Genomic DNA, 27,954 nt, shown 5'->3' with positions numbered 1-27,954 from the left:
GTTTGTAGTGCTAAACTCAGCAGCTTCCTAGCTTTCAGGAACAGGCAGACTTGAATCAGAAAACCCAATTTTGCAACACAATTTTGGCATTTTACTGGGGCATACCCCATTTTTGAAATTTTTTGTGCTTTCAGCCTCCTTCCAGTCAGTGACAGGAATGGGCATGAAACCAATGCTGGATCCCAGAAACCTAACCATTTCTGAAAAGTAGACAAAATTCTGAATTCAGCAAGGGGTCATTTGTGTAGATCCTACAAGGGTTTCCTACAGAAAATAACAGCTGAAAAAGAAAAATATTGAAATTGAGATGAAAAAAACATCAATTTTTCTCTACGTTTTACTCTGTAACTTTTCCCTGCAATGTCAGATTATGGAAAGCAATATACTGTTACGTCTGGAGGACTCCTCTGGTTGCGGGGATATATAGGGCTTGTAGGTTCATCAAGAACCTGAGGAACCCAGAGCCAATAAATGAGCTGCACCCTGCAGTGCGTTTTCATTCTATACCGGGTATACAGCAATTCATTTGCTGAAATATAAAGAGTAAAAAATTGCTATCAAGAAAACCTTTGCATTTCCAAAAAGGGCACAAGATAAGGTGCTGAGGAGCAGTGGTTATTTGCACATCTCTGAATTCCGGGGTGACCATACAAGCATGTGAATTATAGGGAATTTCTCACATAGATGTCTTTTTTACACACTCTCCTATATTTGGAAGGAAAAAATTTAGAGAAAGACAAGGGGCAATAGCACTTGTTTTGCTAATCTATGTTCCCCCAAGTCTCCCGATAAAAATGATAACTCACTTGCGTGGGTAGGCCTAGCTCCGGCGACAGGAAACACCCCAAAGCGCAACGTGGACACATCCTAAATTTTGGAAAAAAACAGAGGTTTTTTTGCGAAGTGCCTACCTGTAGATTTTGGCCTCTAGCTCAGCCGGCACCTAGGGAAACCTACCAAACCTGTGCATTTCTGAAAACTAGAGACCTAGGGGAATCCAAGGAGGGGTGACTTGCGGGGATCAGACCAGGTTCTGTTACCCAGAATCCTTTGCAAACCTCAAAATTTGGCTAAAAAAACACGTTACTCACATTTTTGTGGCAGAAAGTTCTGGAATCTGAGAGGAGCTATAAATTTCCTTCCACCCAGCGTTCCCCCAAGTCTCCCGATAAAAATGATACCTCACTTGCGTGGGTAGGCCTAGCGCCGGCGACAGGAAACACCCCAAAGCGCAACGTGGACACATCCTAAATTTTGGAAAAAAACAGAGGTGTTTTTTGCGAAGTGCCTACCTGTAGATTTTGGCCTCTAGCTCAGCCGGCACCTAGGGAAACCTACCAAGCCTGTGCATTTCTGAAAACTAGAGACCTAGGGGAATCCAAGGAGGGGTGACTTGCGGGGCTCGGACCAGGTTCTGTTACCCAGAATCCTTTGCAAACCTCAAAATTTGGCTAAAAAAACACATGTTCCTCACATTTTTGTGGCAGAAAGTTCTGGAATCTGAGAGGAGCTACAAATTTCCTTCCACCCAGCGTTCCCCCAAGTATCCCGATAAAAATGATACCTCACTTGCGTGGGTAGGCCTAGCGCCGGCGACAGGAAACACCCCAAAGCGCAACGTGGACACATCCTAAATTTTGGAAAAAAACAGAGGTGTTTTTTGCGAAGTGCCTACCTGTAGATTTTGGCCTGTAGCTCAGCCGGCACCTAGGGAAACCTACCAAACCTGTGCATTTCTGAAAACTAGAGACCTAGGGGAATCCAAGGAGGGGTGACTTGCGGGGCTCGGACCAGGTTCTGTTACCCAGAATCCTTTGCAAACCTCAAAATTTGGCTAAAAAAACACATGTTCCTCACATTTCTGTGGCAGAAAGGTCTGGAATCTGAGAGGAGCTACAAATTTCCTTCCACCCAGCGTTCCCCCAAGTCTCCCGATAAAAATGATACCTCACTTGCGTGGGTAGGCCTAGCGCCGGCGACAGGAAACACCCCAAAGCGCAACGTGGACACATCCTAAATTTTGGAAAAAAACAGAGGTGTTTTTTGCAAAGTGCCTACCTGTAGATTTTGGCCTGTAGCTCAGCCGGCACCTAGGAAAACCTACCAAACCTGTGCATTTCTGAAAACTAGAGACCTAGGGGAATCCAAGGAGGGGTGACTTGCGGGGCTCGGACCAGGTTCTGTTACCCAGAATCCTTTCCAAACCTCAAAATTTGGCTAAAAAAACACATGTTCCTCACATTTCTGTGGCAGAAAGTTCTGGAATCTGAGAGGAGCTACAAATTTCCTTCCACCCAGCGTTCCCCCAAGTCTCCCGATAAAAATGATACCTCACTTGCGTGGGTAGGCCTAGCGCCGGCGACAGGAAACACCCCAAAGCGCAACGTGGACACATCCTACATTTTGGAAAAAAACAGAGGTGTTTTTTGCGAAGTGCCTGCCTGTAGATTTTGGCCTCTAGCTCAGCCGGCACCTAGGGAAACCTACCAAACCTGTGCATTTCTGAAAACTAGAGACCTAGGGGAATCCAAGGAGGGGTGACTTGCGGGGCTCGGACCAGGTTCTGTTACCCAGAATCCTTTGCAAACCTCAAAATTTGGCTAAAAAAACACATGTTCCTCACATTTTTGTGGCAGAAAGTTCTGGAATCTGAGAGGAGCTATAAATTTCCTTCCACCCAGCGTTCCCCCAAGTCTCCCGATAAAAATTATACCTCACTTGCGTGGGTAGACCTAGCGCCGGCGACAGGAAACACCCCAAAGCGCAACGTGGACACATCCTAAATTTGGGGAAAAAACGGAGGTGTTTTTTGCGAAGTGCCTACCTGTAGATTTTGGCCTCTAGCTCAGTCGGCACCTAGGGAAACCTACCAAACCTGTGCATTTCTGAAAACTAGAGACCTAGGGGAATCCAAGGAGGGGTGACTTGCGGGGCTCGGACCAGGTTCTGTTACCCAGAATCCTTTGCAAACCTCAAAATTTGGCTAAAAAAACACATGTCCCTCACATTTCGGTGGCAGAAAGTTCTGGAATCTGAGAGGAGCTACAAATTTCCTTCCACCCAGCGTTCCCCCAAGTCTCCCGATAAAAATGATACCTCACTTGCGTGGGTAGGCCTAGCGCCGGCGACAGGAAACACCCCAAAGCGCAACGTGGACACATCCTAAATTTTGGTAAAAAACAGAGGTGTTTTTTGCGAAGTGCCTACCTGTAGATTTTGGCCTCTAGCTCAGCCGGCACCTAGGGAAACCTACCAAACCTGTGCATTTCTGAAAACTAGAGACCTAGGGGAATCCAAGGAGGGGTGACTTGCGGGGCTCGGACCAGGTTCTGTTACCCAGAATCCTTTGCAAACCTCAAGATTTGGCTAGAAAAACACATGTTCCTCACATTTTTGTGGCAGAAAGTTCTGGAATCTGAGAGGAGCTACAAATTTCCTTCCACCCAGCGTTCCCCCAAGTCTCCCGATAAAAATGATACCTCACTTGCGTGGGTAGGCCTAGCGCCGGCGACAGGAAACACCCCAAAACGCAACGTGGACACATCCTAAATTTTGGAAAAAAACGGAGGTGTTTTTTGCGAAGTGCCTACCTGTAGATTTTGGCCTCTAGCTCAGCCGGCACCTAGGGAAACCTACCAAACCTGTGCATTTCTGAAAACTAGAGACCTAGAGGAATCCAAGGAGGGGTGACTTGCGGGGCTCGGACCAGGTTCTGTTACCCAGAATCCTTTGCAAACCTCAAAATTTGGCTAAAAAAGCACATATCCCTCACATTTCTGTGGCAGAAAGTTCTGGAATCTGAGAGGAGCTACAAATTTCCTTCCACCCAGCGTTCCCCCAAGTATCCCGATAAAAATGATACCTCACTTGCGTGGATAGGCCTAGCGCCGGCGACAGGAAACACCCCAAAGCGCAACGTGGACACATCCTAAATTTTGGAAAAAAACAGAGGTGTTTTTTGCAAAGTGCCTACCTGTAGATTTTGGCCTGTAGCTCAGCCGGCACCTAGGGAAACCTACCAAACCTGTGCATTTCTGAAAACTAGAGACCTAGGGGAATCCAAGGAGGGGTGACTTGCGGGACTCGGACCAGGTTCTGTTACCCAGAATCCTTTGCAAACCTCAAAATTTGGCTAAAAAAACACATGTTCCTCACATTTCTGTGGCAGAAAGTTCTGGAATCTGAGAGGAGCTACAAATTTCCTTCCACCCAGCGTTCCCCCAAGTCTCCCGATAAAAATGATACCTCACTTGCGTGGGTAGGCCTAGCGCCGGCGACAGGAAACACCCCAAAGCGCAACGTGGACACATCCTAAATTTTGGAAAAAAACAGAGGTGTTTTTTGCGAAGTGCCTACCTGTAGATTTTGGCCTGTAGCTCAGCCGGCACCTAGGGAAACCTACCAAACCTGTGCATTTCTGAAAACTAGAGACCTAGGGGAATCCAAGGAGGGGTGACTTGCGGGGCTCGGACCAGGTTCTGTTACCCAGAATCCTTTGCAAACCTCAAAATTTGGCTAAAAAAACACATGTTCCTCACATTTCTGTGGCAGAAAGTTCTGGAATCTGAGAGGAGCTACAAATTTCCTTCCACCCAGCGTTCCCCCAAGTCTCCCGATAAAAATGATACCTCACTTGCGTGGGTAGGCCTAGTGCCGGCGACAGGAAGCACCCCAAAGCGCAACGTGGACACATCCTAAATTTTGGAAAAAAACAGAGGTGTTTTTTGCGAAGTGCCTACCTGTAGATTTTGGCCTCTAGCTCAGCCGGCACCTAGGGAAACCTACCAAAGCTGTGCATTTCTGAAAACTAGAGACCTAGGGGAATCCAAGGAGGGGTGACTTGCGGGGCTCGGACCAGGTTCTGTTACCCAGAATCCTTTGCAAACCTCAAAATTTGGCTAAAAAAACACATGTTCCTCACATTTCTGTGGCAGAAAGTTCTGGAATCTGAGAGGAGCTACAAATTTCCTTCCACCCAGCGTTCCCCCAAGTCTCCCGATAAAAATGATACCTCACTTGCGTGGGTAGGCCTAGCGCCGGCGACAGGAAACACCCCAAAGCGCAACGTGGACACATCCTAAATTTTGGAAAAAAACAGAGGTGTTTTTTGCGAAGTGCCTACCTGTAGATTTTGGCCTGTAGCTCAGCCGGCACCAAGGGAAACCTACCAAACCTGTGCATTTCTGAAAACTAGAGACCTAGGGGAATCCAAGGAGGGGTGACTTGCGGGGCTCGGACCAGGTTCTGTTACCCAGAATCCTTTGCAAACCTCAAAATTTGGCTAAAAAAACACATGTTCCTCACATTTCTGTGGCAGAAAGTTCTGGAATCTGAGAGGAGCTACAAATTTCCTTCCACCCAGCGTTCCCCCAAGTCTCCCGATAAAAATGATACCTCACTTGCGTGGGTAGGCCTAGCGCCGGCGACAGGAAACACCCCAAAGCGCAACGTGGACACATCCTAAATTTTGGAAAAAAACAGAGGTGTTTTTTGCGAAGTGCCTACCTGTAGATTTTGGCCTCTAGCTCAGCCGGCACCTAGGGAAACCTACCAAACCTGTGCATTTCTGAAAACTAGAGTCCTAGGGGAATCCAAGGAGGGGTGACTTGCGGGGCTCGGACCAGGTTCTGTTACCCAGAATCCTTTGCAAACCTCAAAATTTGGCTAAAAAAACACATGTTCCTCACATTTTTGTGGCAGAAAGTTCTGGAATCTGAGAGGAGCTACAAATTTCCTTACACCCAGCGTTCCCCCAAGTCTCCCGATAAAAATGATACCTCACTTGCGTGGGTAGGCCTAGCGCCGGCGACAGGAAACACCCCAAAGCGCAACGTGGACACATCCTAAATTTTGGAAAAAAACGGAGGTGTTTTTTGCGAAGTGCCTACCTGTAGATTTTGGCCTGTAGCTCAGCCGGCACCTAGGGAAACCTACCAAACCTGTGCATTTCTGAAAACTAGAGACCTAGGGGAATCCAAGGAGGGGTGACTTGCGGGGCTCGGACCAGGTTCTGTTACCCAGAATCCTTTGCAAACCTCAAAATTTGGCTAAAAAAACACATGTTCCTCACATTTCTGTGGCAGAAAGTTCTGGAATCTGAGAGGAGCTACAAATTTCCTTCCACCCAGCGTTCCCCCAAGTCTCCCGATAAAAATGATACCTCACTTGCGTGGGTAGGCCTAGCGCCGGCGACAGGAAACACCCCAAAGCGCAACGTGGACACATCCTAAATTTTGGAAAAAAACAGAGGTGTTTTTTGCGAAGTGCCTACCTGTAGATTTTGGCCTGTAGCTCAGCCGGCACCTAGGGAAACCTACCAAACCTGTGCATTTCTGAAAACTAGAGACCTAGGGGAATCCAAGGAGGGGTGACTTGCGGGGCTCGGACCAGGTTCTGTTACCCAGAATCCTTTGCAAACCTCAAAATTTGGCTAAAAAAACACATGTTCCTCACATTTCTGTGGCAGAAAGTTCTGGAATGTGAGAGGAGCTACAAATTTCCTTCCACCCAGCGTTCCCCCAAGTCTCCCGATAAAAATGATACCTCACTTGCGAGGGTAGGCCTAGCGCCGGCGACAGGAAACACCCCAAAGCGCAACGTGGACACATCCTAAATTTTGGAAAAAAACAGAGGTGTTTTTTGCGAAGTGCCTACCTATAGATTTTGGCCTCTAGCTCAGCCGGCACCTAGGGAAACCTACCAAACCTGTGCATTTCTGAAAACTAGAGACCTAGGGGAATCCAAGGAGGGGTGACTTGCGGGGCTCGGACCAGTTTCTGTTACCCAGAATCCTTTGCAAACCTCAAAATTTGGCTAAAAAAACACATGTTCCTCACATTTCTGTGGCAGAAAGTTCTGGAATCTGATAGGAGCCACAAATTTCCTTCCACCCAGCGTTCCCCCAAGTCTCCCGATAAAAATTATACCTCACTTGTGTGGGTGGGCCAGGTGCCTGCAACAGAATAAGGCCCAAAACCTGAAGGGATAGAAGGGATAGCACAGCAAGTTTATAAGGGCATATTCTTTTATACATCTTTAGACGGACTCTGCTTTGGGGACCCACATAAGTGAGGTGTCATTTTACTTGGGAGACTGAGGGGAAAACTGGGGAGTAGGAATTTTGTGCTGGAGCGGTGATCCTACTAAGAAAAATCAGGAAAATATGCTTTTTTATGCAAATTTTGAGGTTTACAGAGGAGTCTGGGTAAGAAAATGTTGGGGGAGCCACATAAGCCACACCTCCCTAGACTCCTTGGGGTGCCTAGTTTTAAAAAGTTTCTGGGTTTTGTAGGTTTCCCTACACGACGGCCGCACCCAGGACCAAAAACATAGGTGGGCGCTCCCCCCCAAACACAGGTATTTTTGGAATATATCACTTTGATGTGTGCACATACGTCCGTGATGTGCCAAACACTAAAATTGTGAAAAGAAACACACTTAGGTTATGTGAAGAAGACCCCTCACCCACCAACCTAGTTGGTGGCATGCTTCATCATCGGGGTCCCACCCGAGGCACCTAGCGTGTCTCAAGTGTGCTGCAACGCCTGATTACAGCGGAGCAGGTTTTGTCATTTGTACCACACATACTGGTTGGATTTGGCACGAGGGTGAGTGATGGTTCAGTAGATCAAATTTTATTAACAAGAGATTTCACAAAAGTGAAATGCACTGGTAATAACTGAAAGGCCAAAAAACTGAACCAATGACTCACAGCTCGTGAGCTGTAAAGCCACGACAAGGCACCAACCGCTTTACAGTCCATTCACACACCTTTCATACATGACATGCACTAGACCATTCACGCCGCCAGCCACGGGCCCAGCACATTACAAGACTCGCATCCACAGACAGCGCCAGTCAAGGGCCCATCACTTTCATACGCCCACATGCCTGATACAGCAATCACACCAGCTGATGAGTGTGTGGACTGGCATTTGGCCGGCACTGCCAGCCAAGCGCCACCCCACCCACACCACCAGCCAAGCGCCACCCCACACACACCGCCAGCCCAGCGCCACCCCACACACACCGCCAGCCAAGCGCCACCCCACACACACCGCCAGCCAAGCGCCACCCCACCCACACCGCCAGCCAAGCGCCACCCCACCCACGCCGCCAGCCAAGCGCCACTCTACACATGCCATCCCCTTTTTTTTGTTTTTAAACAACAAAGAAACCACTAATCATAAATTAGTACAAAACTACAAACACAAAAGCTCTAACTGAATACATGACTAATGCCAACCGTGAAACCGAACATATAAAAATATAAAACACCAGTTTACGCTCACGGAATTTCCCAATAATTCTTCTGTGTGTGGTAGCTCCTGAAACAGCCACCCACACACAGCCCAGGCTTTGAAGGACAATCAGGGCAGTACATCCTAGTCTCCTTCCTGATACCTCTTCGAGCACAGACTCTACATCTCTTAGCAGGAAAGTTTTTTTTGGCCGTGGGAGGAATGTGCTCAGCAAAGTGACGATCTTTCAATCTAGCCACATCCTCCACCACTGCTTCTCTAGGAACTCTTGCCTGTTCCAGCACAACAAGGCTAGCTATGATAGACTCCTGAAATTTCACAAATGTCATCCTTGACTCTGGAGAACTATCCTTAAACACAACAAAAGCATTAGAAGTTGCCAAGTGGAACAAGTGAAGCGCTAATTTCTTATACCACACATAAGACTTACGAGCAGCAGTGTAAGGTTCTAACCTCTGATCTACTCTATCAACACCACCCATGTGCTTATTATAGTCTAAGATGCACACAGGTTTGCGCACTTCGGCAACCTGACCCCAAACAGCCACAGGTGAAGTACTCTCATCATGGATGGTGCTTAGCATGTATACATCCCTCTTGTCTACAAATTTCAGAGCTAGCAGCTCATCATTCCGCAAGGCACTGCACTGTCCCTTCTCAAGTTTTTTACAGACAAGCTCTTTTGGATAGCCTTTCCGATTAGAGCGGATTGTGCCACAAGCAACAGTGTCCACTCTGAACAACTCCTTGAACAACCGAACTCCAGTGTAGAAGTTATCTACATATAAATGGTGACCTTTGTTAAACAGTCGTCTACCAAGTTCCCACACAATTTTCTCACTAACTCCAAAAGTGGGAGGACAACCAGGGGGGTCAATATTGGAATCCCTACCAGTGTAGACCCGGAAATTATAAACATATCCTGTACTACTTTCTGACAGCATATACAATTTAATTCCATACCGTGCCCTCTTGCTAGGAATGTACTGCCTAAAAACCAAACGACCCTTGAACAGGACCAAAGACTCATCTACAGATATTTCTTTCCCTGGAACATAGATCTCTGAAAACCGATCTACCAAATGATCAAGGACAGGTCTAATCTTAAAAAGACGTTCAGAATCAGGATGATCTCGTGGCAAGGCTAAAGCATTATCTACAAAATGCAACATCCGAAGAAGAAGCTCATACCGGTTACGACTCATGATGGCAGGAAATATAGCAGTTGCCATCAAGGGACTAGTAGACCAATATGAAGACAGCGACGGCTTCCTTATCAGCCCCATCAAAAAAGTTAAACCCAAGAACTTTTTCAACTCTTCCAGATTTGTGGGAATCCACCGGCTAGCTCTAGAGTGTGGCCTAAGTCTGGCAGCGTTGTCCCTCAAAAACTGCTCTGCATACAAATTAGTCTGCTCAACAATCTCTTCCAAAAATATATCGTCCATAAACAACTCAAAAAAGTTGACGGGCAAAAAGTTTTCCGTATTAACTCGACACCCTGGAAAACCAGTAAACGCAGGCAACTGTGGCTGCTCCATGTTTGGTGCAACCCATGCGTCAGGTCTTCCAATGGGAAGCCTTTCAGCCGCTGGCTCCTGCACCATTGGCACATCACTGTCCTCCTCTAAAACAGGCCCTTCATCAGCACTGAGAGTGGCTTCATCATCAGATGATTCATCTCTGACAGAAAATTCACTTCCAGAATCCTGCACTTCCTCCTCTGCCTCAGATGCAGAGTCAGTCTCATATTCATGGTCAGAAGATGACTCAAAAAGCACACTAACAACCTGCTGAGCGGTCATCCTACGGCTGGCCATGATCCTTCCTACAAAAATTAACTGGACAAATACACCACCAACAACCAGCACTGTGTAAGATTAGTAACAAAGTATAGGTTTATCACTAAGAATTATAAACTCAAAAACTATACTGCTCACTTGCCTGAAAAAGCTTGACTCACCAGCAACTACTCTGCACAGCCACAGCAATCACCAACGATATCCCACTAAAAAGAGAAAAAAAAAAGCAAATTAGACATAAGACAACACAATAATCATTGTGCATAACTCTAAGGACAATTTCACACACAATCCTGCATTCAGTACACCACCTACAAACATGTCATTCATGCATTGCAACAATACTCACTTGGAGTAAATTTATTTACTTACCTAAAACATGCAACTACGCAAACCGCAGGACAACTACTGCCAAAACTGCAACAAGCCACAGCAAAGTCAGCAAAAGCTTTGAACTAGAACAAAAAGGAGAAAAACTGTTATTATCATAAAAGAAAATACTTTGCCAGTTGACCAACACTCCGCCACTAACCATTTTTTCATTTTCCCTTGTGTCTAGTCTTCTCTGCTTGGGGGAAGATGGGCCTTAAAAAAAAACAGGCCAATCTACCCCCAAGGGGAGGGGGCAGAAATCGCCCAGATTACATTGCACCCTTTGGGGGGGGCGACCCTTGACCAAGGGGCCACACCCCCACACAAAGCACACACACACACACATATAGTATCCCTGGTGCTATGGGGATTCTGCCCCCCTTGGGGACAGAAAGGCCTAAAAAATAGGCATATCTGCCCAAAAATACATGTGGGCCCCTGGGGGCGACCCTTGCCCAAGGGGCTGCCCCCCAACACAAAAAATAAAAACCAACAATAAAAACCCTGGTGTCTAGTGGCCCTCTGCCCCCCTTGGGGGCAGATCGGCGTAAAAATAGGGCCAATCTGCCCCCAAGGGGAGCAGAAACGACGATAAATACATTGCGCCCCCGGGGGGAGCGACCCTTGCCCAAGGGGCCACCCCCCAACACAAAGCACACATACAAACATATCTTTCTGGCGCTATTGGGATTCCGCCCCCCTTGGGGGCAGAAAGGCCTAAAAAAAATAGGCCTCTCTGCCCCCAAGGGGGGGCAGAACTGCCCAAAAATACATGTGGGCCCAAAAATACATGAGGGCCCCTGGGGGCGACCCTTGCCCAAGGGGCCGCCCCCCAACACAAAAAATAAAAATCAACAATAAAATCCCTGGTGTCTAGTGGCTTTCTGCCCCCCTTGGGGGTAGATCGGCCTAAAAGTAGGGCCAATCTGCCCCCAAGGGGGGCAGAAACGACAATAAATACATTGCGCCCCCGGGGGGAGCGACCCTTGCCCAAGGGGCCACCCCTCAACACAAAGCACACATACATACATACTATTTCTGGCGCTATTGGTATTCTGCCCCCCTTGGGGGCAGAAAGGCCTAAAAAAAATAGGCCTCTCTGCCCCCAAGGGGGGCAGAACTGCCCAAAAATACATGAGGGCCCCTGGGGGCGACCCTTGCCCAAGGGGCCGCCCCCCAACACAAAAAAATAAAAATCAACAATAAAATCCCTGGTGTCTAGTGGCTTTCTGCCCCCCTTGGGGGCAGATCGGCCTAAAAATAGGGCCAATCTGCCCCCAAGGGGGGCAGAAACGACAATAAATACATTGCGCCCCCGGGGGGAGCGACCCTTGCCCAAGGGGCCACCCCTCAACACAAAGCACACATACATACATACTATTTCTGGCGCTATTGGTATTCTGCCCCCTTGGGGGCAGAAAGGCCTAAAAAAAATAGGCCTCTCTGCCCCCAAGGGGGGCAGAACTGCCCAAAAATACATGAGGGCCCCTGGGGGCGACCCTTGCCCAAGGGGCCGCCCCCCAACACAAAAAAATAAAAATCAACAATAAAATCCCTGGTGTCTAGTGGCTTTCTGCCCCCCTTGGGGGCAGATCGGCCTAAAAATAGGGCCAATCTGCCCCCAGGGGGGGCAGAAACGACGTAAAATACATTTGCCCCCAAAGGGGAGCGACCCTTGCCCAAGGGGTCGCTCCCCTACACTAAGCACTCAACAGAGAAATCCCTGGTGTCTAGTGGGCATTCCTGCTGCCCGATCGCATCGCGATCGGGCAGCAGGAATGCTCAAAGAGACATCGAGGGAAAGGAAAACCCTTTCCTTTCCCTCGATGCCTCTCACAGAGCACCCCCACCCCGCACGAAGGTGAAATACTCACCTTCTCCCTTGACGCGCTGGAAGCAAATGGCTTCCAGCGCGTCTTTCCCCCTTTCCATGAAATCAGCGCGCGATCGCGCGCTGCCGTCATGGGGGGGGGGGGGTGGGGGGGGGCGTGAAAGGGGAAGGGATTCCCCTTTCAGCCCTGGCCTGGGGGTGTTGGGGGGCGGCCCTCGGGGGAAGCGCTAGCGCTTCCCCCGACTGCCAGTCCCAGGACGTAATGGTTACGTCCATGGCGCCACACGGGCGCTGCCATGGACGTAACCATTACGTCCCTGGCGGGAAAGGGGTTAAACCTTAGAAATTTACTGAAAGAAAACAAAGGTTACGTGGACGTTATAGTTAGTTTCTGAATTTACTCGTACAAAACTGTAGAAATTCAGCAGTTATAGTTACCTGAGCTAACTATAACTTGCGCTTCCGTAATGCACTGCTTATGACCTTAAAGATTACATCACTCATGACATGGTCAGTGACATCACTGATGACATCATCCAGTGAACCTAATTGGTTGTATTGAAGTGGGCTGGATTATTTTTGTGCAGGAAGGGAAACCTTCCTGCACAAAAACAATTCTTAGAAGTGTTTTGCAGCGCACGTGGAAAGAGGAATTAGCCAAGAGAAATAAAGACATTTCTCACTGTTACACCTCCTTCAGAGAGGCATAGCTTTTTGACAGATTCTCAGGTTTTCAAGTCTTTGTAAATCTGGGAATATGCCATATTCCATGGGTGGATGTGTGGGAACGCCCATGCTGTACCCATGCAATGCTTCACTGCTGCAAAATAAGGTAGCGCTTCTTTGTACTTTGTGTTTACTAAACCATGCAAAGTGCCTTTGTGTGACTTAGTAAATGGCAAAAAGGATTTTGCGTCCAGGCTGCACCATAAAACTGATGCAACCCTGATGGAAAACCATTGTAAATCTGTACATTCATTGTTTTTAGTAAATAACTATACATCAGTCCTAGACAGCACAACTTCCCTGGGAGGGTACTCTGGCGCAGTACACTGGTTATACCAACACATGGCAATCAAAGCCACAATGCACACCCCACAAAGCTTCCATTCCCTGACTATCTCCTATTGGTGCCTCGTGATATATAATAGAATACATCTTTTGCTCCTTGTTTTTTCTTTCTGTTTGATGGCAAAGTAAAGTCCTTAAGGGCCCCAAGGTCTAATGGGATTCCCTGGTAGGAATGTGGCGCAGAGGAACAGATTGATGCCACACTAGCCCCCTCCAGTGTTTGAAACATGGTAGGATATCCAGGATCATATTTATCATTTGGTGGCGCAGCAAGCCACCTAGATGAGCTGTGCTGTGTGACAGGGAAAGGGCAGGAATGCACCATATTTAACCTTCCTGCACAAAATTGATCCCCTAAGGCATTTGCAAAATGCAGCACACATAGTAATAGGAAGTAACAGTGTGAAATAAATATATTTCTCCTCATTACTCCTCACTTGGGGAGGCATAGAACTTTTGGCCATCCCCAGGTTTACAAGGTCTTGTAAATCTGGGACTGTGTCACAAACCATATGTGTTGCGTGGGAATACCCATGCAACACCTATGGAACACCTCCGTGTCAGAGTAATGCAACGCAGCGATTTGTAGTGCTTTACGTTACTCTGGGTTTATCAGGCCACTAAGGGCCACGCAAGGTGGCTTTTCATGGCTTGATAAATCGCACTTATGGATTCAGAGACCACAGCAGCACCATATACCTTATATGTGTTTACTGTGCACTATCTTAGCTTATAGCAAATTAATATTGAATAAAATAGATGAATAATTAGTGAACATTTAGCAGAAATGAATGAAAGAAAACAAATTAAAAATAACCCAATATGTTGGAAAATTAACCTACGTGTATTGTGCCGTTATGACAGAAGTATCCCAAAGCAAACCATTAGTTTTCTCTCTCACAGTCTGCACAGAGCTCTGGCTTTGCCTTCTCTGCAGTCCAAGGCCCATGAGATTGTTGTGTGGGGACTGCATAGGAAAGACACACTAGCTGATCTTCTGTGTCGAGATGACTATATATGGGGTTTGTGTAAAATGTATGGAAGGCTACTCTTTGCTTCCCTGGATGTTGTTGTGAGTTAGTTGTGGGAATTACTCATGTGTGAGAAACGTTCACGTGAAAACCAAAGTGCAACGGTGAGAAATACCCCTCTTATGAGCCTATACATAACAGTAATACACAAGGCTGGCGAAATGAACATGCACATACAAATGAGTAACTAATAAGCGAAAGTCAGATGAAAAAAAGCTAACAGTATGATGCGATAGTGGCAAAGAGTAAAGGATGGAGGCCATAGGTAGGTCAGGACCAATGTTCCCTGTAAGGTGCGCGCGCGCACCCCCCCTTCCCTCACCGCGCAGACCTGTTTGGCAAGCGCGCACATTTCTGCCTGCCACACGCGAGAGAGTGAAACCGTATGGCAGCGCTACATTTAAAAAACGAAACAGCGCAAAAACGCGGTCACTCTCTTCGCGGCAGATCAGGAAAACAAAACGGCAGTGCAGGACCCGAGGAGAAATCCCTGCACGAGGAGATCTCCAAATGAAAGCAGGTACGTGTAAACACATATGCCGTATTAGTTTGGATTTGAGAGATATTATGACAGATAAAGGGAAAACGTTAAAATATGACCAGAGGTTATGAAGTAAAACTGTACTCTATAAAGATGGTTGCATTAGCGTGTAGACTTACACAAGCAAGAAGTCATTTAGCACTAGATAAATAAAATTACATTTTTAGGTTTATTGAAATGTTGGCACTTGTGTTATGTATATGCCTTGCCAATGTTCTGGGATGGAATGTAGAATACAGAACATTCAAACTGTTGTTGTTCAAGTTAGGAGAGCAGTTGGCAGCTGGTGAGAGGCCAGTGGAGCTGCTCTGGGGACGCGCAGAATAAACTTACCTTACGGTCATCATTCTGGTGTGTTAGAATTTGTGCAAGGTACACACCACATTTTGGTGATGAGTGGACGACTCCCCAGCCTTGAATCCACGTTGTGAAAGTGACAATAATTTTCGTGGACGGTCGCTTTTGTTCACAAGCATGATTACTGATACGCCTTTCCGTGCGCCTAAATGAAGACAAAGGAGGATTCGGCAGTGTTGGACTATTAGAGAAGCCCTGCAAAGCGCTGCTGGTCTGGCTCCAAGCCGGTGACTTCAGCTGCTCCATGTTAATACAGCAATAGCTCACAGGGGAAAGGTGCACAAATGGAGGACACAGTGGATGCCCAGACATCCTGATGAAAGGCAGCTGCACCATGACCAGAGAAAGTGCATTGCGAGTACTGCCATTTACTCTGGGTCAAATATGCACTTTGCAGGTAGTTAGCTGAAGTGCTGAAATCACATTTTTGTAAATGAACTGCAAAGCATGGCCCTTTGTGAGGAGCCTGCTATAATCACACACAGGACCGGCTTTTGGCGGTGCGAGCGGTGCAACATCACCGGGACCTGACCTCTGGGGAGCACTGTGTTTAGCAAAAACTTCCAAAACTTGCGATTTAAAAGCACCTGCTGAAAATTTTCTTGTGTGTTTAGCCTTCAAGAAACAATTAAAATGTCAACATGCCTATTGTGATTAATGTTCTTGCTAGAGAGAGATGGGAGTTTTGTCTAGTGGCAGCTTTGACTCAACATAAAGTAGCATAGAGGGTTAATATGCCTGCTGCAAAAAACAGAACTATGGGGCATATTTGAAAAAATTGGTGCTGCACACAGTGCAGTGCCACTTTGCTTGCCCCCTTTAGCGCCCCCTCTAACGCCACCATGAGTGCGTCATATTCAAAATACGGCGCACCATGGCGGTAGTTAGTGGGCTAGTGTCAGGATTTTATATGCTAGTCCAGTGCTTTGCAGGATTAGGATAAAAAATGTTGACGCTAATCCTGCAAAGCACACGGAGGCCCATTGTAACCAATGGAAGCCTCCTTTTAATGCCTGATCTTGGTAGTTATGCGCTGCGCTCGCGTGAAGGGTCAATTTCTTGGCGCACGTATCCTTGCCTGCAGCGCACAGAGACCTTACACTGCCGCACACAGTGGAAAAAAATTTGAGGGAACATTGGTCAGGACCCCCTGATAGACGGACATACAGGTGAATAAACACCACCACTGTGGTACCTCCAGCACAGGCAGCTGCAGTGCAATCCCACACAGGGAGCATGGTTACAACACAGAAGCATCCAATGGGAACATTTATCTGACACATGGAAATAAAATATACATCTCAGGCAGCTGCACTGTAAACATTGACCAAAACTAGTGCCGGGCAACCAGTAACAAGGAAAGGTTGCCTCTTTCAGTACAGGAAGAAGACCTGCCTCAATAGCATCTGGCGCACGCGCACATACGTGTGCACTCACTCACTCATGCACGCGGTCCAGTACAACAAAGGCAGCAGCAAGGCAAGATTATCCAAGATCAAGTGCAGAAGAAGCACAAACATCAGAAATGTTCACACATGGAACAGGCACAGGTCAGGGAATGTGTGACTGCGTTAAGGCAAAAGGGATACAGGGAGAAACAAGGCCCAGGACATTGAACACGTCGCCATTTACCCAACGTTATTTGGAATGCGTTTAGCTGAGATGTTGGTGATGCCATGCCAGTGTTTGCTTACCTCTGCAGCTCTTGCAGAGTCCTGTCCCGGTGTGTAAATTGAGGAAGGGGGTTGATCATCATCATCAAAGTCGTCATATAGATATTGTATTGGTAGGTCCTTTTTGATGACAGTATTTTGCAATAAGGCACACGTGGCCATGATCTTGACAAGATTGAGTGTGTGTACGCTCTCACTCTTGCCCAGACAGCGGAATCTGCCATGCAGCAATCCGAATGTCGGTTCTATTTTTTTTATCAGTTTGCTTGTGAGCAATGTTGTAGCTACTCTGCCCAGGTGTCTGTGGGTTGCAGTAAGGTGTCATCAGCGATGGACAAATGGCATACACACTCACCTGGAATTGGAAGATTGTTTTTATTGTTCTGATCAAATTCACACCAAAATAGAATTATTATACAATGTCAATACATTCTTCATGCCTACTTACCTAGGAGCCATCTGTCTCCCAGCTTCCATTTTGTCAGCTATTCATACAGGGCCCGATTCACAAAGGTAAAGTTAGACCAAAAGACCAGCCACGGCCCGTCCTTTAGGGCGGAGGGACCACACCCCTTCCCCCCACCTTTTGCCTCTCATGAAGAGTGCCTGTCAGGCTGAGCAAAGGTCAGCCTGACAGACACTCTTCATGTTCAGCTCAGGCAGCCAGGAACAAGACATGCATGATTTGTGCAGACTCCTTGCTGCCTGAGCTGAACTTTGCTGGGCTGAAGAGTTCACAGCTCTTATGGGCGTGACCTCCTCGGCTCAACAAAGGTGCCTCGAGGCCCTCCCCCTCGGTGACGAGGGAAGCGTCACCCATTGACTCAGACCTGGGCGCTTCAGGTTTAAGCCATGAAGCGCCCAGGGCGAGTGTCAATCAGTGACACCTTGTCACAGAGTGGGGTGGGGTCAGAAGTCTCACTGACCCCATCCTACTCTGTGACGAAGTTGGAACTGCTGCCTTCCCTCATTGGCTGACCTAAGGTTAGCCAGTGAGGGAAGACAGCAGTTCCAACCCTCCTGTGACCTCCGAGCTGAAGGTAAGTGTGTGAGTGTGTGTGTGTGTGTGTGTGTTTGTGTGGTGCGTGTATGTTTGAATGTTGATGAGTGTTGTGAATGGATGTGCGTAAGTGTGCTTCCCGCCCGCCCCCTCCCTCCTAAAATTCCATCCGCCACTGCAAAAGACTAACTTTAGACCTGAAATCTAACTTTACACCTGAAGTCTAAGTTTGGACCAAAAGTCTAACTTAGACCAAAAGTCTAACTTTACTGCTTTTCGGTATTCACAAAGGTAAGTTACTACTAATAATTTTACTAGCAGTAACCACTACTAGTAAGTTTTGGTCTAAGTTAGACTTTAAGCCTAAACTTAGACTTCAGATGTAAAGTTACACTTAAGGTGTTAAGTTAGAGTTTTAGTCTAACTTTACCTTTTTGAATCAGGCCAACAGTGTGCAGTGGTGAAAGATTTGCTGCCTGGGGACCTTAGCTCAGTCATGAAGCATGTGGCATTGTACGCCACCTGTATATTCAGGGAAGCCTGGCTCATCCGGTGTTCCCTGAGGAAGGTAATAGGCAGGCATAAGTCTCCTGCAGACATCCAGTGACGTGTGGGAATTTCATAGAATTACAGCTTAGTAGCCTGCAACTCAGCATGGGTGCTTGAGAAGGTGATATTAATAAATCTGTCCTACCCTTGACAGGTCTTTCTGTGATTAGCCCCCTTCAATTGTTACTTTACAGTGGTAGCTTCCAGCAGCTAGGAGGTGTAGGTAACACAAAGCCTGTCTGGGTGTGAGGCTTGTTGGGAGAACATGCCTAGATCTAGCATAAACCTCCTCCTCAATTTGTTCAAACAGGGTCAGCCTCTGTTTGAAGATTATTTTCATTCTCCTCCTCTGCTGTGCTCCAACGATACACATCCTCCTCACTTAACATAGAGTACTGCCGTTGTAAAAGGGTTTGTGTTGCTTTTTGGGTCCTCTTTTATAATTTTCACCTGGTTGTCTCCCCATTCCACTTAACAGGACAATGCATGTGAAGTTTGCTGTTTTTTCAAATGTTCGCAACCTGTGACTGTTCAGTACATGGATTTTGCAAATTTGTAATCATAGTTTTGAAATCGCTATATACAGTCACATCTTAAAGCATCGTCAGTTATTCACAACCCTGTGCATTTTGCATACCATTGATTTTTGACCAACTGTACTTTGCAAATGGCTGATTTTGTGGTCTCAAACCAGTTTACCGACTCGCAAACGCTTTGTACATTGAGCCCTTCACATGCAATAGAATTACAATACTTACAAAAGAGATGTTATTAGCACCAACTGTCTTAAACATTTTCATTTAATCCACACATATCGGTAAAACAGCATTCCCAATTCTGTTGTTAGTTTGGAACAGTATAAGCGAACAAGGAACATATGAATAGTAAGATATACAGAATGGAGAAAGACTGATTAAATATAATTATATACCTAAAAATACCTTTTTATCCTTGCACTAGATGCAAGAATGAAGGTCATGACCTTGTTCATATGTCGAAAAGTGCAGGCACAAATACTGGATTGAAAAGTCGTCCAATCTGACCCCGTGACACTAATTCAGACTTCAAGAATGTGGTCAGAGGTTTGTAGCGGTGGAACCACTAACTATCATTGCGGTGTCATCCCAAGTAACAATTGATAGGGATTCAATTAATTCACTTTCTATGGCTTCTTAAAGTGTGTTTCTTCCTCTGCTAAGAGTAGATTAGCAAGGATGCTGTTGGCCCGGACGCAAGCTAAGAAAATAGGTCCTCTTCCAACTCTTGCCAGGGAGAAAGGGATAGCCATGATTGAGATGAAATGAGATGCACACAACCCTAGATCCCGGTGCAGCTGCATCTGCTCCACTGTTAATACCTACACCCTGGTGCCAACTTGACATAATTTTGAGGAAGTTATTTATCACAGACAAAGTTCATTATATGGTCTAATATGAAACGGTGCTTAATTTGAGCCGGTGATTTCCAGTGCTCGGCCATACTTTGTCAGCACAGCTCTTATGACAGCCTGCTTGCCTTGGGTAAGCACTCTTCTAAGAGGTGTCATTTTAAAACCTCTTCCTCATCATCTGAAGCTTCTCCTCCTCACTATAAATACTACAAGAGAGTGAACGTGGGTTGTTCCTTGGAGAGATGTATTGGGAAAATTGTGATTGAGACTATGCAATCTCTGAAGGACCGTCCTTCTTGGAAACAAGCTGCACAGGCCAGCTGTGAGGGTCAACAAATTTCAGTTTCCAAAGAGGTACTGGATCCCCTGCCTTCTGACCAAGAGGGTAATTACTTTGGGAAGGAACGTGTGCCTGAGATTTTTGACAGGGTCAAGATTACCATAGGTTCTCCTATTGAAGAATTACCAACCACTACTTCCAACCCCATCTGAAGGCACTATATCAGAGCTCCGCCCCTAGATCTTCCTATTCATGTCTTTGTCAAGGAAGTAATTCATAGAAAATGGAAAGATCCAGATAAAGTTTCCATTTCTGCATCGTATACTCAAACCTTACCCCCTTGATCAAATTAACAGAATTATGCCAGAGTATGTGTTTGTTGATTCACTGGTGGCAAGTCCAATTTAGGTGCTCTCGATGACTGAAGAAAGCATTCTACAAGATCAAACTCGTAAGAAAATAGACACTTCACTAACAAAAGCATATTCTGGATCCCATTTGGCCAGGCGGGCTGCCATTTATGCAGCTTACTGTTACCAATCTCTCATTACTGACTTTGAAGTCTTATCTAAGCAAATTCGGGAGATTCCGAATTGCTCCTCTCTAATGGAGGCTATAGAACTACAAATACAACTTGTTTCTGATATCCTTTGATTTAGTAAAGGCTTCTGCTCTGGCTGAGGGTATCATGGTGGCAGCTACGAAAAACTTGTTTCGAACAGAGCAATATATAGATACTGCTCAGAAATCCACAGCCTCAATATGCCCTTTGTAGGGGTGAAGCTCTTTGGATCAAGGTTGGAAGAAAAGCTCTGCAAGCTGTTAAAAGAGACAAACCATTCCTCCTCCTTCTTCCAAAAGGCCTCTACATCTGCTGAGTCATCTTATTGCAAGGAAGGTTTGGGTCAGCCATCTAGGAGAACTAGTCAACATCTTTCCTTTGTTTCCAGGAGACCCCGTGGAAAGAGTTTGTAAGTGACAGGGAGACTAGAAGAACAGGACCTCTTCACCACAAAAGACTCAACGATCCTAACTATCAGAGAAGTACCCTGCAGTGGCCAGATAATTTTCGGATTCTTCATCTCATGGAGGTTTCATAAACATCCACCTCAGATCCCCTGGTGAGGCAAATTGTATCAGAAGGATACCTGATAGATTTAATCTCTTCTTCTCCCTTCCCTGTGAAGCTGGCCATAAAGGCTGCTTTGGAGGCAGAGATTAAAAACCTATTATAGGGGAAAAGCTGTTGCTCCGGTTTCCGTGTTAGACTGCTAAAAGGATAATTCCTTTGATTTGGAACAGCGCGTACTTCATAACGGTGGATCTCATGGATGCTCATCTCCATATACCCATATGGAAAAGACATTGGAAGTTTTTGAGGTTCATGACTCAGAACAACCATTAACAGTTCTAGGTTCTTTCATCTGGGAAAGTCCACACCAAGGGTCTGCACCAAAATTCTGGCTCTCTGGCAGCCACTTTAGATCTACAGGGGTGAGATGTATTCCCCTTACTAGACAACTGGGTACTACAGACAGACACAGAGAAAGAGGCATTAGGGATAGGAATAAATAAAGGTATTCTAGGACATCCACAGATGTTTAACAAACTTCCAGAGGTGCAACCGACTCCCTCAACAAGACAGGATTTTAATCAGAGCTTTCTAGAATCAGCCTACATATGGTTTTCCTTCTGCAACAAAGAGCCTAAAAGTTAAGATACTGTTTGCAACATCTGCTGGCGCAGGAACAGGCGACAACTCACACTTTGCTATAGGTATAGGGGCACAGAGATACATCAACAGCTACAGTACAGCGAACCCTCTCTCTCTTAAGGGAGTTCCCCCTTCATTCTCCCTCCCTCTTGGTGATAATGGATGCCAGCAGGGAGGGTTGGAGTGCTGTCTGCTCATCCAGGGGAGCCTAGAGCTCATGGTCTGCTGTAGACCAACTTAAGTCATGGAATTGGAAAGAGCTTTCAGCCATTCACAAAGCTCTGCTACATTTACAAGACTCAGTATTAACCCCTCATGTTCTCATCAGAACAGACAATACTGGTGCCAAGGCCTACATAAACGGGCAGGGGGACATGAGGTCTGGCCCTCTCAACCACCTAGTTCAACGGATTGTGAATTTGGGCAGAGTTGCATCTTCTGTCTTTACGAGCCATTCGTATCAGGGGAACAGACAACTCTGCAGCAGATCAGCTCATACCAGTCTTCCACCCTCTCCATTCCTCTAGCCATCTCCTCAGGTATTCTCCCAGATTTGCCTTCAGTTCGGGGAACGTGTATTAGATCTAGTCGCTTCAAAAGGGACACTCAACTACCACGGTTCTTCTTGTGTTTCCCTGTGCCAGGAATGACAGGAGCAAACATCTATCCTGGCCCCCTCAACTATTCTATGCCTCATATTTCCCAGGTTTTTCTAAAAATTCAAACTGACGCTGCTGATGTTATTATAGTCCTTCTGTTTTGGTCACTCCGATCATGGTTTCCTCCTCTGAGATGAATGTCATAAACACCATTCTAGAGAATACCTCTCTGTCCTCTCACAGTTTGGAAGTTGAGAGGTTAAACCTTCAAAACTGTGGGATTCCAGAGCATATTTCCCTGGTGTTGCAGGGTTCTAGGTGACCTTCAACTCTTAAGGTAAATTCTAAGTACTGAGGGGTCTTTTAGAGGTGGTGTAAAGTTTCTCTTTCTCCACTTGGTGGCATCTCTTCTGTGCTTCAATTCTTATCTGATGGGTTTAATAAGGATCTAGCAGTCTCCAACTTAAGATCGCAATGGGCCTCTATCCACACTTTACTTGAGTGGAGGTTTCTGTAAAAATACTCTTTTGGTTCACAGACCGTTACAGTGTTTTTTCAATTGTAGGCCTGTTGGAAACCCCACTGTTCCTGTTTGAGATTTGCCTTAGTCCTAAGGGTACTACAGAATATCCCCTTTAAACCTTTGCACTCTGTGGATCTTAATTATGTTACTATGAGAGTTGCTTTTTCTCTGGTCATTACATCTGCCAGAAGAATTGATCAATTGGGAGCCGTGCTATATAATCCTCCTTTTCTTTCCATCTTCTTTTCATAGACAGCTGGAAAATATTCTCGTATCATTATTTTCCTCTCTTCCTTCTTTTCTTCTACTTCTTAAGAAGAGCTAAACTTTCACCTCTTCAATGTCAGACTGGCTATCACAATTTCCTTAGATTCAACTAAGTCCTTCAGGGAGGTTGAACATTGTCTACTGGCCTTTAGATTCTACCCAGGGATTGGATACTTCTTGGGTGGAATGTCAGGGTGTCCCCTTTTCACAGATATGTAGGGCAGCCACCTGGGACTCATCTATTATCTTTGTCAAACATTACTAAATAGAGAATGTTGAACAGAAGGGTCATTCCTTAGGTGAAGGAGTTTTGAGTGCTGTTGTTTTTTCACATTCTTAGATCTCTGTGAGCAATGATTAAAAGGTGTAGCATTGGTAAGTGTTTTATCTTCTGTTGTTTTCTAATTGAAGGCCTCTGGATTTTGGTATACTCAAAAGTAATGAATGGGGCGAGAACAGAGGGATGTAGAGATAATGCCTTGTTACTTACCGGTAATCTTCATTATCCCTAATACAGGGAGTCTGGGGTCTCGGGTGAGTTACAGTCATCACAGATGCCTTCAGTTTGGGTTTGCTGTTACTTGAAGTGACCTAGGTTAAGTAATCCTTATACAGCCAAGGGTAGGTGTCCCCTATCTTCCTGTTTCTTTCTCCTGTGAGGTGTGGGACCACCCTAAAAAAGTAATGACTTATAAGGACTCCGGGACTAAGGATAATCAAGCTTACCAGTAAGTAACCGGGCATTCCCTTGCATTAGAATTTCAGAAGACATAGCAGCAAATGTCATTTTAAGACAGTCTCATAATTTTGTGCATTTTGCAATTTTTTTAATAACAAAATTAAGATGTTTTGTACATGCCTAAGCACTACCTACCATTTAAAAATAAGACGCAAACAAGGGGTCTTTCCATGTTTATGGCATCCCCTACTCTGGGAATGTTGAACCAAAGTAAAGAAATACAGCAACTAGCACTGATCCAGGCACGTTTGAAGTAAACTATTGGTCAACTAAAAGGAAGAGGAAGCAGTAATGGCTTCCGGTATTGCGCAATGTCTCACTTCCTTTAACTTTTTCTTCTACAGTGCCAAAGTCTGCGAAGAGAAGCTGCGGTACGCAGCTTATAACTGCGTAGCCATCGATACTGATTTCGTGCCTGAGGAGGAGTGATCGAGCTGGACAACCATGGCGAAGAAACGGCGAATCACAGCAGAGCTGGGCCGGCCAATTGATTACCTAATGAAGAATTAAGTTGCACAAAGTTACGGGTCTAACCACTGTCACATAGAAGAGCGGAAAGCTGTCTGATTATATAATTTATTAAAATGGACCTAACCACGGTGATATTTCAGTGCTGTGTTTCCATGCCTGCACTCCAGGGACACATTTCTGTTCCTCTTATGAATATAGTATAACAAAGAATTGATTTGCTGCTGTTGCCGTTATCTATTGATGTTCTGAAATGGCGGCCGCTCACAGTCGGCTTCTCAGCACTGCTTTGGCTGCATGTCCTCCCTTCGAATAGGGATGTTGGCAGATTGTTGGGGACGGTTGTGTTTGTCCAAAGAAGCGTGTACTGCAAGAGAGCTGGAAGGAAAAGTACAAAAATCTGCCTTGCCATCCATGCCGTTGTGATTTGAATAAGAGGGAGGAGCGGTCAAGTAGATGAAAACCTGCAATGAATGCTTCCAAGGTGCAAGTGATACTTGTAAGCTGTAGAAATTTGTAAGAGGGCGGTAGTAGATCAGGTGGGAAAAAGGGCATCAGTGACTGCCAAAGAGTATAGATCCACAGGGTAGAATTATTTAATTTCAGTTTAGGAATTATTTATGTCCCATGGTTCATCGGCTGTGGTACTATGCACTTATTTGACAAACGCCTAGTCCTTGCCACTTCTGTAACCAATCCACCTCATTACAAGGCTGAACTCTAACCAATGAAATGGAGAAATAACCTCAAAGTCCCTAAGTAAGGTCACATGACCTTGGAAAAATAAATTGAATGTGGTGTGGAAAAAATGAAGAGAAGAATCCTACTTAGCACGCATCATCATTCTATTAATAATTATGTCCCGTATTGCCTTATCCTTTTCTATTGTGCTGGCTAAAGTGTTACTCAGTTCACCTAAGGACCTCACTGTGGGATTGCTACAAATACCAGTTGCAACCTTGACATTCCTCATGCACCGCCTCTACAGTGCGCCCCCTGTTGACAGAGCACAAGCTGTACAAAGCACCAGGGCTATATTACAGTAAGGAGCGCAGCAGGCCTTTGTGCCTGCTCCTTCCTCCCCCTTGGCACTATGGTATCAAAGGAGGGACCTCAGATGCTTGTGCAGTCACTTTTGTTATCCAGATCACACCAATTCAAATGTTGTGCTGTTGCAATCATGATGGGATCGCACTTCATTAGCTTGTGGGCATGGCCCCATGCAAGTGAGAAAAGCCCCTTCTCTGTGCCTGGGCCTTTTCACAAACACAAGCACACGGGCAAATCATCTGTCAGGGATCACACTAATTTGGAGCGGAATAGAGGTGGCTAACTGTCAGTGCACCTCTGAAGTGCTCTAGGGGGCACTCAGATAGCCAGCTTCAGGTAGGCGCCGTCTCTCTGACCCCATTTCCAAAGCAGCCCTGGTTTCCAACTGCACAGTGGAAGGCAGACTGGCAGCTTCAAACAGGTGGCCTGCTTTTCACTAATGTACTGTCCCCAGTTACTCTGGGAAATTATCTTGCCGGTAAGAATTTTAGAGCACGTTTACTATTATCTCAGGCATTGCGGTAAAGCAAGGGAACTTGCTGCGCTGTGTTATGTGGAATGGAGAGTGCAGAAGTGCTCCATATTTACAAAGCTATGGCGCTCTTCAGCTCTCTCCTTGCACTGATGCACTGTGTGATGGCTAGGGCCAATTCAAGCAGTCTTGCCCAAAAGCAATCATTAGATGCATGTTGCTATTTCTGTGTGTACTGCAAAGTGCTTCACACACGGAAAGAGGAAGTAACATACGGAAATAAAATATTTCCCCTCGTTACACTTCGGTTAGGTAAACACACCATTTTGGTGCAATCGCAGATTTATACGTCTTTGCAAATCAGGGTTTCGGTCAAAATACATGGGTAGATGCATGGGATCCCTCGCTCCAACCACCTAGCGCCAACCCAAGGCTAAGTAATTCAAGACAGCGCTTTGCACTATGGTGCATTACTTTGTATTTACTATACCACTCAAATCAATGCAAAATGGCTTAGTAAATGCCAAAAATGATTTTGCGTCTGGGCTGTGCCAGAAAAGTGATGTAACCTTGATGCAAAATCATGGTTAATCTGGGCCATCATCCAGCGCATTGTTGAAGTAGGCCTCCAGTGGGGAGGTGTCTTCAAAAGTCAGTCCGCAGTGGGGTAGGCTATTGGTGGAGTTATGAGCAAAAAAGATGCAAATAAGATGGAGTCGGTGTGGCACATTGTAGTGTCAGACTAGGATAAATATGGAGAACAAAATGGTCCATACTGAATGTACTGTCCGGAAACGCAGAGACCTGCTTTCAACTCCAACTAATGTAAGCATCACCTGATGCACCTACACCATGCAGAATGCTGGTCCAAGTAAATGACCATTATTATAGATTTAATTTAAATCCCTTTCTGTCAGTGACACAGGTGCCAACAGATGGTACATTCCGTACAGAATGCTGGACCATATTCCTACCTCCAAGGTAACTCCCTACACACAAGAAACACTTCTTTATGGGCGTTGATTACCTCAGCGACACTAATAAACTTTACTGTTCTTTATCATCCTGCGAAAATAATCAGTTGTAAACTTGAATACTGCTTTGGTAAGATTTTATCATGGGTTGGTTATTAGCATGTGCTCTATAAATGTTCTTGCCTGTGTAGAATGTAGCCTGGCATGTAATGTATTCACATAGATTGTTAACCTAACTCATTTAGGAGCTTATTTACAAGCCCCCTGTGCCGCCGATGCGCCACTTTTTCACCATAGAAAACTGACGGACCAATAGTGAACGGGGCTTGTTAATAAGCCCCGTAGGCCTCACATAAATATCCTCTTCTGTTCCACACTTGCAATGTTCCACCAGGGCCCGCCCTAACATTACCTTACTGGTAACGTCTTTCTACACTCATCAGTTATGGGCAAGCCACCATTTTTTCTCAAAATTTGCACACCATAGCATATGCACAAACAGACAACGAGTAGCAATATTGTACTTAGCACGATGTTTAAGCATGACCATGGTGCACAGAATGTATTTTATCACAGTTTGCACTGTAACCATGGTTTCACCACTCTATATGTGTGTATTCAATCGATTTATTATGTCGGTGACTAACTAGTTTTCTTATTATTATTTGCTTTTTTGTTCTCTTCTTGCCGTTTCTGTGTTCCAATGCTGATTATGCTGATTAATTTTGTATCATGTGTTTTAAGGTTTTTATAAAGATCATGCATATATTTATATGTTCATGTAGTTTGAAAGCTACCTTTGTTTCAGATTTAAAGCCTTGAGACGGCCACATGCCTGAGTGCCGCTCCAGGGGCGAAACACGTGTTGGCTGGCCCTTTTCCATTGCAACATAGTATCAATATCGATTTATGAAACACCTCCGAAATAAATCTCTGTCTTAAAGTAATGCTACACCTGCCTATATTTCAAGATTGAACATTAAGAGGTTA

The 27,954-nt window shown here is 45.8% G+C and overlaps 1 protein-coding gene across 3 annotated transcripts in view; it reads left to right on the top strand.

The window, feature by feature from the left end:
• Positions 1 to 27,732, top strand: part of LOC138293556 (E3 ubiquitin-protein ligase HECTD3-like) — a 393,674-nt gene extending 365,942 nt beyond the window's left edge. For all 3 annotated transcript variants that reach the window (XM_069232817.1, XM_069232818.1, XM_069232819.1), the window contains exon 21: positions 24,345 to 27,732. In XM_069232817.1, the coding sequence (XP_069088918.1) occupies positions 24,345 to 24,429 (85 nt within the window). In that variant the 3' untranslated portion in view covers positions 24,430 to 27,732. The remainder of the gene's footprint in view (positions 1 to 24,344) is intronic.
• The last annotated feature ends 222 nt before the right edge of the window (positions 27,733 to 27,954 follow it).

The sequence above is a fragment of the Pleurodeles waltl genome, chromosome 4_2, assembly GCF_031143425.1.
Source record: "Pleurodeles waltl isolate 20211129_DDA chromosome 4_2, aPleWal1.hap1.20221129, whole genome shotgun sequence".
NCBI lineage: Eukaryota > Metazoa > Chordata > Amphibia > Caudata > Salamandridae > Pleurodeles > Pleurodeles waltl.
Note: the sequence above shows the minus strand (reverse complement) of the source record. Positions and strands in the feature narration are given on the sequence as shown.